Here is a 14151-nt window from a genome sequence, read left to right on the forward strand (position 1 = left end):
GGTCTTCAATTCTGTTCCATTAATCTAGCTGCCTATATTCTACATTGCTAATGTAAACTGTTTTATAATATTCCTGAGCAACATAGGTCACATCTACGTTTTATCCCAACATTTTCAATAAACAAACACAATTGGCCAAATATGTTTAATAACGCTTATTAATATTTTCATCAACGCATACAAGAATAACTTCTCTTAAATTATCAAGCTCATACATGTGTTCAGAGAGAAATTCTAAGGTAAGCAAAACAAAAATGTGGACATGAAAGGCTCAACTAGAAAATTCTCCAGGAATGTGTTCTACCACATTTACAGACAGATCCGGTGTGGCAACCGGAGATCTGACCCACAAAAGCAATGTGAGCTGGGAAATGAGGTCACTTCAAATAAGCCTGTCAGCCAGCCTCTCTGGTCTCTAGCACTGCTGTAAATAGAGCTCGGAGAACACAAGATCAAATGAAATCGCCCCTTTCAAGGGTCCCTGATGTATGCCACAAAGCTCATGGAATCAGTATTGTTCCCTTCAAACACAAAGAGGGGCATGTAAAAAGAGCATTTCAGGAATGAAAGATCCTTTCCTCTAGACAAGGAACTCTGCCATTTCCAAAAGGCTTTCATGTGTGGTGATGGTCTGACAAGATAAGAGCTTTCCTACCATTTGACAGGTTGAATCTGTACGTCAACAATGCTAAATAAACTCCACTACAGTATATGTTCCCCTGGCCTAGGAAGAGTAAACTGACTCTTCGTATCTGTGCTGCATCTAAAATCACTCCAAGTAATATTGAATATAGATCTTATTATCTTAAAAAATGTTCATCAAGTGTATAAAATAGAAATTCCTTGTCAAAGGGGTAAGGCCCTTATTTCTTTTTCTTTTAAATACTGAAAAACACACTCAACTTGTAAAATACTGATAGTTTTAAGCAGAGGGTTCACAGTTGTTTCATTAGAACACATGACAGATGGCATACATCACATACATTTTAAAAGGATTATGTCATCAAGTGGGATGAGGCCCCAACAATCAGTCCTCCCCGTTGCCCAGAAACCTTGGGATGAACTCAGTCCATGGTTCCAGTGACAGCCTTAGTGCATCTTTAACTTCCTTCTCATCCCTAAAACTGGGTTAATAATTTCCATCCATAAATCAAAGAATTTGCATGAATTAGTGCTATCATTTAACAAAGAATATTGAACACATGCTTTCACAAAGGTTTTGTACTAAGACTGACACAATCTGTGGCCTCTTGGAATGTGCAATATGGCATCACAATAGAGAAAGCCAAGAGTTCCATGGCAGCATTTAACCATATGTGCTTGAGGAGACATGAGGATGATCAGTAAAGGCAGTCTTCAAGAATACGCAGGAATGGCCAGGCGACGGGGAGGGGTGAGAATCAAGGGAAACAGATTGTAGGGAAGTAGTCCGTCTTATAATGGAGGACGGATGTCCATGAGGAAGGCGAAACAGCTGAGCTAACCTCAGAATGTTCAGTGGGCTAGTATAAGACGCTGAAGGGGAAAAGAACAGGTCTGAAATCCAATCATACAGAGCCTTGAAGGCTGTGAGAAAGACACCGGCCAACCTAAAATCAGCGGGAAGCCACTCGCTCACGAAATTCTTCAATACAGATTGATTTGACTGCATACAATGATACAAAACAAACTGTTTCTGGGAGTGGAAATCTGCCTTCTGAAAATGGAAAAAACGATTAAACTTCTAACCGCTGCACATCAGCATCATTAGTGCTGTTCATAATAAGAGGGCAGGGCAGAGAGTGGAGATGGGCTGACATACAGGCATGGTATGAAGGACGGGTATGACCTGAGTTCATGGCAGGGGGGTCTCACTGAAGAGAGGACATCTTGGGTAAAGGCTGGGAAAGAGGACACTGATGGATGTCAAAACAGCAGCACAACTTGAAGGGGTGGAATACAGGCCAGAGAAAGAGGCATGAGAGAAAAAGCCAGAGAGTTAAGAAGGAACCAGATAGTTTATACTCCCGTAGAGAAACTATCTTTAAGAAACGGGACAGTTTTCAGGAGAGGAATTACATGATTCGCATGTCACTCCTAACTGAAGAGTTCTACTCTGGCTACGGTGATGCCAGACAGTAGAGAACCCCAGTAGAGAGTGACTGCAGTAATCCAAGCCTGAGAGATTAGGGTGAGCAGCACTGAGGGGTAAGAAGCCAGCAGTTTCAATCTTTGTGCCAGTGCCAACAATATCTTCTTAATGGATTGAATGAGCGAATAAAGAAAAATGGAAGCTGATTTAATGAGGAATCCTGGTCTCCTCAGTTGAAAAGACGATGCTATTTGCTAACCTCAGTGAGGCAGCCTAGGAAGAAGAGGGATTCTGAGCAGCCTTGGCCAGCAGCTGCCCTTTATATACGCTACTCTCAGGCCGTCTAGGGAAACAGACCAGTAAGTACCTAGCGAGCGAGACTGGAGTTCAGATGGAAATGGCATTAAAAATCCACGGTCCTGAAGCTGATAACCAGGGATGGCATGTAGCTACAGAGCTAAATGTAAGTCCAGGGCACTGTGGCATTCAGATGGTGACAGGAAATGAGGAAAGAAAGAAGGAAACTGCCAACGGTGTGGTACATGGTAGGAAGGAGGAGGAAGGTTTGAGATATCCTAGGAGGGAAGCGAGACAAGCCTATCCCAGAGGCGCCAGCAGATGTTCCCAGAGGTGAAGGTGAGCCGAGAACCTGCCCCTGATTCAGGAACAGAGAGGACCATTCACTCTGCTGAGAACATTTAATACAAGGGTGAGATCACAGTCGCTTTAAGGGTTTTAAATGGAGCAAGACATCATTTAAAAAGAAAACCAAAGTAGCAGTAGGAGGCCTGGGGGAAACCATAAGAAACCATCCTCATCTTTCAGAACAGCTGAACTTAGGCTGTAGGGATACAGATGGCCGGACACACGCTATTTGATTCAGATGACTCAGTGGGGAGACCAGTGACTTTGAACGTGACTCTTGGAGACAGAGTCCCTACTGGATATTTATGTATGACAGTGATGCTTCTCACATGGGCAACTCCATATAACACAGTCCACGCTGAAGGGTAGAATAGATTTATCTAACTGGTGAATGACACACCGAAGTGTCATTACCAAGGGCAGATGCTTACAGTTAGAAATTATAAACAGAATTGTCAAAGTTTCTTATTGTGGCAAATTTAATAAACTTATTGAACATCAACTGTATGTCATTATGGAGTTAGGGGTTACAGAGAAGAGGATTCACACCCTGGCGAATAGGCCTGATAGGCACATGGGCTTGGGTTCAACCTCTAGCAACACAAAACAAAACGTATTACAAAGAACGTCTACTGAGCACCTTCCACGCTCCAGGCCCTGTAGAAAGACATTGCTGTTAGTACCTGACTCCCCATTTTAATTTCCATTATGAGCTGTATGGATTCTTGGCTTTATGTACCATTCTAAGCACAATGTAACACATACCCAACTAGGAACTATGCGGAAGTCATGATTTACTCATGACAGCAAATTTACTTTTAAAAGTTTTAAAAATAATTATCTTTTAATTTATTTTATTGCGGTTCATAAAGAAACCACAGGGCTATAGGAAAAGCTCAGTAGATAGACATTGCTTGTCAAGCTAACGACCTGAGTTCCCTTCTCAGAACCCCACAGGATGGAAGGAGAGAAATGATTCCCCTAAGTTGTCCTCTGACCTCCATGCACGCCAGGGTGCATGCATATACTCACATAATAATAAAGCAATGTGATAACAACTTGAAAACACAATGGGTTGATTTGTTTAGGATTTATTTTTTTAGGGTTCATCAAGAACAATTTAATTCAGAAAGGTTACTACTTAGGAGCGGTCAGCCAAACTTAACAAAATTTCACTATGAAACTTTCTTGTAAGTAATGTTGTCAGAAACACAAATGAACTACCAAATGTCAAGTTTGCATAAAGCCTATGTTTATTCTTAACATAGGAATACATAATGATAATTGAACTTAATTTAGATGCTAATTGAAAGCCATTTCTCCTCTATTCAAGTCATGCTTTCTAATTTCGGTTTAACCATAGCAACCTCATACAGAAGGTCATTTTATATAAGTAAAAATAACTGTGAACTTCTTATCAAAACTTCCAAAGAGGTTGTGTGAAAGGCATTAGTGCTACGGAGACCACGCAAACTGTTCCGTTGTGACACTGCTTCGCGTGCGATGAGAAAGCCGGATTAATTTTAATTGCAGGGCATTGTGTAAGAAGTACATTAGAAGATTCTGTTTCTTCTAATTAAAAGCCATCATCATTACATTTAAAGAGGCAATTATAATACATTAAACCAGATTTCTGAGGAAATTAAGGGAAAAAAAGTAAAAAAAAAAAAAAAAAACCTGAACAAGAATAGAAGGGGAAGGAGAGTCTGTGTTTAGTCGCTTCGGTGAAGTGAGGACTTTTTCTCAGAGCCAAAGGGAAGGCTGCTAGGCCTGAGTGATGTCATCAGCACCATGACCATAGATGCAGAGGGCATCCGACTAGAAGGCAGTCCGACCGTCTTTACACGCTCAACAATAAGGGCAAAAGAGACTAGCCAGTTTCAAACAGGCAAGTTCCTAGACTGTACCGGTTTCATAAAGTCGATATCCGGAAATAGGTGAACTGCACCTCTCTCTGGTAAGAAAAAAAAAGCTACAGTTGTAGACATGCATTCCTGACTTATTTTTCAGGTCACTTTACTCACAGAGGCAAATGTCTATGAAAATAAAAACAGCAGCAACAAAGCACCTGCTGTCACTCACACCCCCCGGCTGGGAACGATGAGGAAGCCATGTTTACTTATGGCAGCAAGTTAATTTAAAAATCTTGACAATAATTATCTATTCTTAGTCAAGGTCTACTTCTTATATTGGGTTATAAAGGAACACAGGCACCACTCTTCAAGTCCTCTTGCCTCTGCCATTTGCATAGCTTGAGTCTGATCTTAGAAATTTAGGCTTGACAGCAGCAAACCACTGAACTGAGAATGGGACCCCCATTGAAGGAATCTTAGAAAGGACTGAAAAAGAGCTTGATGGGGCTTGAGATCCCCATATGAACAACAATGCCAACCAACCAGAGCTTCCAGGGACTAAGCCACTACCTAAAGACTATTCATGGACTGACCTGGGCTCCAACCTCATAGGCAGTGAATATGGCCCAGTAAGAGCACCAGTGGAAGGGGAAGCCCTTGGTCCTGCCAAGACTGAACCCCCAGTGAATGTGGGATTGTTGGGGAGGGTGGTAATGGGGAGGATGGGGAGGAACACCCATATTAAAGGGGAGGGGAGGGATTGGGGATGTTGGCCCGAAACTGGAAGGGAATAACAATCGAAATGTAAATAAAAATACCCCGTTAATAAAGATGGAGGGGGGAAAAAAAGAAATTTAGGCTTGAAATGGCAATGCGTAAAACTTAGAAGCTGTACAGTTTACAAGGAAAATTAAAATTAGATATCAAGTATGAACAGCACATCGTCCCACAGGACCTGGTGCACGGAAGGAACTCAACAGATGTTCCTTTTAACAGGCTTTGGGTTTTGTTGCCAGGGATTGAACCCAGGCTGGTGAGCCTACAGGTAGGCGCTCTATCAGTAAGCTTTACATGCAGCCCCTCAATAAATGCTCTTAATGAATGAAGACGGGGCAAATGGTAAACGCAAAAGAGAGCTGCCTCTTTATTTCTCCAAAATATTACAAATCTACATTTAGCTGATAGGACATGGTTCATGAAAAGTCTGGTTATATCAATACATTATATTACTCAAGGTTCACCACTTTATTGAAAACCTAATCTGGTGACAGAGCCTTAAATTCTAACCTATTCACTGCCGACACCTGCCCTCTGGGCCACGTCTCTAAGCCAGCTCACAGGTTCTGTCTGCTTTAAAACACTGGTGCTAATTTTCACACTGGAATCAATTATTACTGCAGCTGTCAGTTAAAAAGCATTCACATCTGTACTTATCAGATATTAATATTCCTAAAGGTTTATCAATTCTTGTTACTAATAATGTCTTATATAAATTATTTTTTTATCATTTTTTGTTCTTTAAAATACGAAGTCGGGTACATGTCAAAATCTTGCCTGAACCACCTGATTTTCTAATAAGAACCCGACGTTTATTAGCTCACCTATAAAGCAGTATGGTGAAAAATTTCCTCGGGCAGAGTTAGCCTCAATAAATATTATTATAGTAAGCGGCTGCTCAAATAACCTCCTAGGTCTTAAAATAGTTCTGAATTTCAACAAGATAGTGAGGCAGGATTGGTTCTACAGGGCATGGCATACAGCTCATTCCCACGGAAAGACTATCACGTGACTTCGCCTCAGCAGCGGCCACAGAGGTCTTCCAAGCAAGTCTGTCTGCTTCGAAGACACAACGTGTAGTTCTCTCAAACGTCAGGGTGCAATGTTAGAAGTCTTACTCACGGATTTGCTTATTCTCCTTCGGCAACTGGATTCTGTTGGTTTGGCTGCTGCCTTCCAGGACAAATACAAAGCTTTTAACTTCTTTATCAAACTCCTGGGAACGAAGTGAAAACAGTAGTAGTTGAAGCATATCCTATTTGACTTCTACTGCAAATCAACAGGAAAGAGTCAGTCTCTCAGTCTCTCTCTCTCTCTCTCTCTCTCTCTCTTTCTCTCTCTCTCTCTCTCTCTCTCTCTCTCTCTCTCTCTCGACTTAAAAACAGACTCACACTTTGATGATGCTTCCCCCCCCCCCAAGACTTCCTGTGGATGGAAGAGAAAACCACACCAACCATATGGCTAATTTCTTATTGTGTGAACATCATTCCAAATGGAAATGGAAAAAACAAAGTTCTCCACTGCGGGGACTCCAAAGCCACTCCTCTGGTTTGGGGTAGAGCTGTTTCTTGCTTCTTGTGTGCACTGCTGATTACCGCTCCGTGCCACACCACGGCAGAAGAAAGTACCTGACCAGTGCTGAGTTCACACTAACACGTTCTCTGCTTTCAGGACCAGCTCCAGTGGAATTATGTGTTACTCGCATCTCCTGTGACTTTGAAAATTACACGCATGACTTACCTAAGAACCAATATAAGTTAAAATGCAATCATTAAGCCTATCTAGGAGAGAGGACTAGGCAGAGAAGAGCACTTGTTGTTCTTCTAGAAGACCCAAGTTCAGTTCCCCGCACCCGCGCTGGACGGCTCACAACCACCTAGGCATCCGGGGGATCAGATGCCGTCCTCTCGCCTCCTCGGGCACATACAGACCCGGGTCATATACTCACACGAACACACACGTAAACATAAAAATAAATCTCCTTTAAAAAGAACTCTGTATTAAATAAGTCCACGCAGTGTTGTTATAGCATCCCCTCTGTGTTTGCAATGAACATTCATGCACCAATTGCATTATTAATTTTACTTATTCACACACTGGGCCTGTATTTAGATCTTTTCAGTGGTTTATCCAAACTTTCAGCATAGCCACAAAACACTCATACGCTAATCTGCACCCAACTCGTCGAACTTAATCGCTTCCTAGTGGGACCGGCAGGTCTCTCAGTTCCTGTTACGAGGAGTCCATTTGGACTACACCCTCTGCCTGAATGCTCTTCTGTGCCCCAGTCTCACTTGGTTGACTCTTAGCATTTGCGCTAGTTATTTTGGTGATAGCATATCCATCATAAACACCCGAAAGCCAAGCAGTATTTATCTTAAGGTCAGGGTTTTAAAGGTTTTAATACAAAGTTCCTTGGGCCCATGAGCCTGGGCAAAATAGTATAGGGGCAGCATCATTGGTGAAAGAGCTTCTTCATGGCAGACAGGAAGCAAGGTAAGGAATGGAAACCTAGGGCCAAGGATAACCTTCAAATGCCCAGCCCCAGTGATCTACTTCCTAGATTTTGACCCTATCTCTCAAAGTTTCTACAACCTCTTCAAAGAGCACCAGGTTGGGGCCAAGTATTCAAACACAGGAGCCTGCGGGGATACATTTATATTTAAACCACGACAGGGCTCAGGGCCATTTACCTGGAAAAGGCTCCCCTGACTTCCCTGGTGCACACTCGCTGAGGCCAGCTAAACAATTTTCATCCTTGTCCTTCTATGCCTTAATGTTTCCACCTATGAGAGGGGCATGTGGTTATCCATCTCACTTAGTTATTTACCTTATAGAACATTGTGTAATGTGTTTAATGTTAATGCTTAACAACTATGAAACACTTAATGGTAGCTTAAATTTCATCTATAGATATTCTTATTCTTCCCTTGAAGGCTTCGTCTCTTGCTTCTAAACGAGAGAAAAGGATACGGATGGAGACAGTCGTGAGGTGTAGTTGTAACAGGCAGGACTGGCTTCCACCTGATTTTGAAAGGTGTCAGTTTCTGGTGAGTGAGAAGGGCATGCGCCGGTGTGGGATGGGATTGAAAATAGGCAGTTTGGTGGTGGGAAAGCAAAGATAACAGGAAAAGCTCATTTTGGGGACTGACAAGAACACAACGGGATAGTTTTGGGGACTGTTGAGGTTGGATTTATAGGTTGTCAATCTGAAAGGCCATAGGTATTTTCCCCAAAAGTACACCTAGATACAGGCAAAAGAACGACGAGGGGTCTGACAAGGGCTAGCTAGGCCAGTGTCATGAAAGGATAAAGCAAAGGCTTTCAAGGTCCTTACTGGAAAGTGACTGGCACACATTAGTGTCCGCAGTGGAGAGAAAGAGAACTCAGAGGAAGTAACTAAACCTGACATGAAGGGAAACAGAAGAGAATGTGGCCTGAAGGTCCCAATCCGACTGAAGAACAAACAGGGGGAAGGCCTGAACAAGTGACCTTAAGAATCGAAGACTGGGCTGGGAAAAAGGTGTCTCTGTGTCTCACTTGGTAATTTCAGGGGTCCTGCTGTTTGTGGCGATGAAGTAGAGGCTGGGATAGGAAGGGTAAGTCTGCAGTAGAATGGAGGAGGGCATTAGAGATAATGAAACCAGGAAACCAAGAGGCCCAGGGCTCAGAGAGATTTTCTGACATCAAGGTCAGCTAAAATGATGGAGCAGGACCTAGAAGACACAGAGCAGTCACACGCCACTCGGCAGTCTTAAGCAGCTAAGGAGCCGATGACACAAAAACTTTTGAGGGTGAAGGAACAAGAAAACCAGTTCTGATGTCTGACTGAAGCCTCTTTGTTCTATAACCTTCCCTCATATGTCTTCCCAGGATTGGACTCTTAATTTCTAACACTTACTTTCCAGATCACAGATGGACTGCCCAAGATCTTCCATTTTGCTCCAGGATTTTTCCCCTGAGCGCTAAAAATTTCAACAAATGCGCCTCCCTGGAAAATAAGAACAAGAGATGCAGAGTGAAAGACAATGCTATGGGAGAAATTGTATCCACCGCAAGGAGACTAAAACCAGTGCTCCAGCCATCTGCCAGTTAACAGATGTGGGAAGAAACATTATCCCGGATTTTATGTTTATATTATACCTTGACTATATACAAGCCACAACCATTGTGATTTGGTTGTGAATTCACCTTAGCAGTGAATTCGTAGGGAATCCACTTTTAAAAACATGATAAACATCGATTGTGCCACAGAAATATTACAGATGGGGCTCACTGACCTCACATGTACAGTACGGATCAGATCTGCAAAGTATTCTAAAAATACAAGTGTAAAGGGCTCAACCTCAACTTGTGAACTAAGCCGATACATTCTTATCATTATGCATGAATATAAACTTAGCAGTCATACTGACTGGGGCTCAATCCATACTTTCTTTTTTTTAACTTTCTGAATTTGGAGTTACTTAATGTCCGTCTTTTTCCACCTGTCAAATGAGTTGCTGGATCATACAGGCTAGCAAACATATATCAAGGACAATACCTGGCATAAAGGCATAACAGTGCCATCGAAGATTATCTACTAGAAGGGACATAGCTCAGACCCATTCTTAGCAAGGACCAGGAAGGACTGGGGTAAATGGAGGGGCTTCCTACTGAACATCCCTGCAATATCTCTTAAATAAAACAGGGGGCAAGAGGAAGAACAAAGAGTATTTTCCATAGAGTGCCTGTTACCTTCTATAAACTCAAGACCACAAAGTCATACTAATGTAAAAATGCTAAAGATAGTTCTAACTGTCCATATACTCTGCTCATAAAAAAAATGGGGGAATTAAATGATTGTCTCCGAGGAAGAATTTATTGCAAAATTTGAGAAGCTAAAGATGAAGACTAAATATGGCTTGGATTACAAGGAGCATATGAAAAAAAAACTGGGTTTGTGTGTGTGTGTGTGTGTGTGTGTGTGTGTGTGTGTGTGTATGTGTGTGTATGAAAACTTACTACCCTTTTCCCTCAAGCACATATTTTTGCCTCTGACATCCAATTTCTTCCTTCTTATTATTTGTAAAACTGTACATGCTACTGCTTCTAAGGGGAGGCTTTTTTTTTTTCCTATAAATCTTGAGCAAGCTGGGTTTATAACCAATCTTTCCCCCCACTTTTCCTATGTTTTCCAAATGGCCTACAGTAGGCATTTGCTATTTCATAACTTTATACTTGATCTACATGAAGTGAGACTAAACGAAATTTACTTTAAACCATAGAATACATTTCTAAAACCAGGCCAAAGAACTGCACACAGTGCTTTCAGGACAAGTTCCGAACTAAGAGTTAGAGCCCATGGAATGGGCACTCTGACAATATTCTTAATAGCGACGTGAAGATGCTATACAGACTGCTAATTCCAGGACGAGTACAGGAGATCTAGGGCAGGAGAGCTGGTGCAGGAAGCCATCCATTGGACAAGGTGACTGAACTCTCGGTAGCAGCCTGTCCAAACGCATTCCTCGGATGACTTGCTTAGGAGTTGTTTTAAAAAGTAGACTGGCTAGCCCCATCTACACATCTTCATTCTCGAGATTTAGAGGGAGGGTCAGGAAATCTGTATTTCTGTAAGTATCCCCAAGTTGGAGAGTCACAAACAGGAAAAAGAACACACGTGCTAACTGTAATTCTGGGTTTAAAAGGATTCATTCTGGAATTCATCCATTCACTTTTCTATTTAGCTTCGATCTCGGAGGGCATCAACAGTGAAAACCCCAGGTGGTTAACAACTCAAGATTCTGATTCCGGGTGTGTGGAGTGGAAGAGGGTCATGACCTGCTCTGTGATCAGAAACACTGATTCTGCACTGGAAAGCACTGAGCTGGAGCGTGCATACCTCAAGGTCACCACAACTTATCCACTAATTATTTTTTATCCCCCGAGTGGAGGCTTCACACCCAGAACGTGGGCCAGCTCACCCCGGAGGAGGAAACCAAACAGTGCGGAAGCCCTTTTGGGTTACCTGGTACTCATTTTTGAACATTCCCGCAGAGGGCCCTGGGTTTGGCAGGCAGAGTTTGCCGGCTGGAGATGGACCGGCAGAGCTGGCTCTGTGCCCGCTGGCTCGGGCTCGCCTCGGTACCTCGCGCCTGCAGTCAGCTGAGCCTCCAGCCGCCGACCCGCGCCATGGTGGTCCCCGCTCGGGGAGCCGCGGCAGAGATGGCACAGCGGCCTGCGGGCTCCGCCGACAGAGTGACTGTGTGTAACCTACGTGACCGCCCAGCAGCCACCTCCGGGGACAAACCGACCGCGCCCGCGGGAACCGCGCAGCCCGCTCCGGGGCTTTGCTGCTGCACCCATTGGCTCCCCGGAGGCGCCTGCGCACTAAGCACTTCGGAGTGCTTTCCCTCCGGCTTGGCTGAGCCGTTGCCCAGGCAACTGAGGGGCTTGTTCACCTGTAACAGCTTGTAACTCATCTAAAAAAGCGTAGGGTTATCTAACCCAGGCTCTAACTCAGATCTTGTATCTTCACACCGGCTCTAACTATTGCAAACTCTGGTAACTGCTGTTTGGTCAGGTGGTCTTTGGTTTCTATCCTCCTGTACTTGAGAAATAGCAAAATGTTAGTTTAGGAAGGGCTAGGAAGTGAGGGTGTTTATTCAAGGTCATTGAACCCTTTCAAAGGCTAAGGCGTCTTTAATGAAAGTAATGTACACCGAAGTGAGTGCTCCAGATACCATGCTGAAAGCTAGCTGGGGAAAAAAGAGGTCCTACCTGCACCGGGCTTACACATTGTGTGAGAAAGGCATGAAGGAGAAAATAATCCCGATTCTGGCTGAATGCCATGAACATAGATAGGGAACAGCACCGGAACAGAGTTTTAGTTTGCTATGGCTATTGTAAGAAGTTATCACCAAGTAGCTTGAGAATGAAAGAAATTTATTCTCTTATAGTTCAGAAACTTGGAAATAACAAAACGTCAGCGGGTCTGCCCTCCGTCTGGAGGCCTGAGGAAAATCCTATCCACAATTGTCATCCTTTGGCTACAGCTCACCAGTCCTGTCACCCTCCCTCTCCCCTGTGTGTCAACTTTGTAGTCTCTAATGGGAATATATGTGAAGACGGGAAAAGCCTTTATTAGTTATTTTTTCCTTTGCTGTCACAAAATACCTGACAAAAGCAAGTCAAGGAAGGAGAGTAATTCTGTATGGCAAGTGTAATTAACCTGTAAGACCCTCCTCCCCGGGGGACCAGGTAACCTCTTGGGATGCTGGGAGTTGTAGTTCTTTAAATGTAAGGACGGTGTCATGGAAAAGTACTGTGACCTATATAGGTTGGTCATTAAAAACTTTTGCAACACCTGTCTCAGGGCCACTCACTAGGGAAATTCCAGGTATTGGTCCTGACCAGAATCCATCTCTTGGACCGTTTTGAATATCTAATAAAGCTGGGGTCAAACTCGGCCCAAAATGGCAGACTTGCTTTTTCTGCAGCAAATCTCCGGATTAACACAAGAAAGGCGTAACAGAAGCGCAAGGTTACATTGCATCCATAGTCAGATCGCAGAGATGAATACTGATCAGGTCTTTCTCCATTTTATGTAGTCTAGGATCGGAGCCCCTGGGGTGGTACCACCCATGATCAGGGTGGATCTTTCTTGGTCAAACCTCTCTGGAAACAGCTTCAGACAGTGTCGAGAGGCCTGTCCCTCTGGTGATCCTAAATCCAGCCACAGAGGCCATTTGTATAGTTCAAACAAACTTTAGTCAGCATTGATCACCTCCCTTTGACTGACTACCTCCCTTCGACTGATTCATAGTCAGAGAACACTTCTATTTCATAGATGTTTATATGGTAAGTATTGATAATTACTAAAATTGGGGGAGGAGGCTGTTTTATGCAATAGTAAATAACTATCACATTCTATTTACCTTACTATGTAAACATTCTATCTAAATACTTCTGAAATTGGCTCATCTTCCATTCACTGTAGTCTATTCTGATTGACCTTTTGATTGATAGATCATTTTCTCTTCCCCAAGCTATGATAACACCCTCCTGTAACACTCTGTTGATAACCCTTTATGGTATGGTAAGAGTATCTTTATAAACTGCAAATCCCAGGGCTGGAAAGTCGGCTCAGTCAGTCTACTCCCCATCACATAAACAATGAGACCTGAATTTAATTCCCAGGGTCCATGGAAAAGTCAGTGCATCTGTTGTCCCAGATCTGGAGGAGACAGAGAATGGAGACAGGGTGATCTCTGAAACGCATTGGCCAGCCAGTCTGGTGAAATTGGTGAGCTCCAGGTTCGGTCCAGACCCTGACCAAAATAAAATGAAGAGTGATGGAGAAAGATACTTGATGTCAACCTCTGCTCCCCACACACATCCACAAGTACATGTGCACACACCAAATGAACGTGTACATATGTCACATGTAACACACACAGAGACACACACACAGATACACACACACACACACACACACACACATACACACACACACACACACACAAAGTAAAAGTGATTCCAACCACACCAGTTTCCTGCTTCTCATCCTTTTATGACTACAGAGCCTGTGTTGGTGCTGTAAAATTGAACCCCTACCTCTGCTCCAATGCCAGCCTACCTATTTACCAACCCTGCTCTCCTTCCCAGCACACTGAGTACATTTTAAAGTTCATGTTTATGTTTGGCACGTTCCGTTTCATTGCAAGCCTTCATGGTTAAGAGTTTACTTATTAAGGACAAATTAATAATCCCAATTAAAAATCAACTTACTAATTTATTTGTATGTGTGTGTGTGTGTGTTTG

The 14151-nt window shown here is 43.2% G+C and overlaps 1 protein-coding gene across 1 annotated transcript in view; it reads right to left on the minus strand.

Annotated features, from left to right (window-relative positions):
• Cfap20dc (CFAP20 domain containing) overlaps nucleotides 1–11632 on the minus strand; it is a 240639-nt gene extending 229007 nt beyond the window's left edge. Inside the window, exons 1-3 of the mRNA XM_032917591.1 lie at nucleotides 11357–11632; nucleotides 9248–9337; nucleotides 6469–6562 (exon numbers count right to left, since the gene is read on the minus strand). Coding sequence (XP_032773482.1) covers nucleotides 6469–6562; nucleotides 9248–9337; nucleotides 11357–11377 — 205 coding nt within the window. The 5' untranslated portion in view covers nucleotides 11378–11632. The remainder of the gene's footprint in view (nucleotides 1–6468; nucleotides 6563–9247; nucleotides 9338–11356) is intronic.
• Nucleotides 11633–14151: the final 2519 nt, after the last annotated feature.

The sequence above is a fragment of the Rattus rattus genome, chromosome 12 (assembly GCF_011064425.1).
Source record: "Rattus rattus isolate New Zealand chromosome 12, Rrattus_CSIRO_v1, whole genome shotgun sequence".
In the NCBI taxonomy this organism is placed as follows: domain Eukaryota; kingdom Metazoa; phylum Chordata; class Mammalia; order Rodentia; family Muridae; genus Rattus; species Rattus rattus.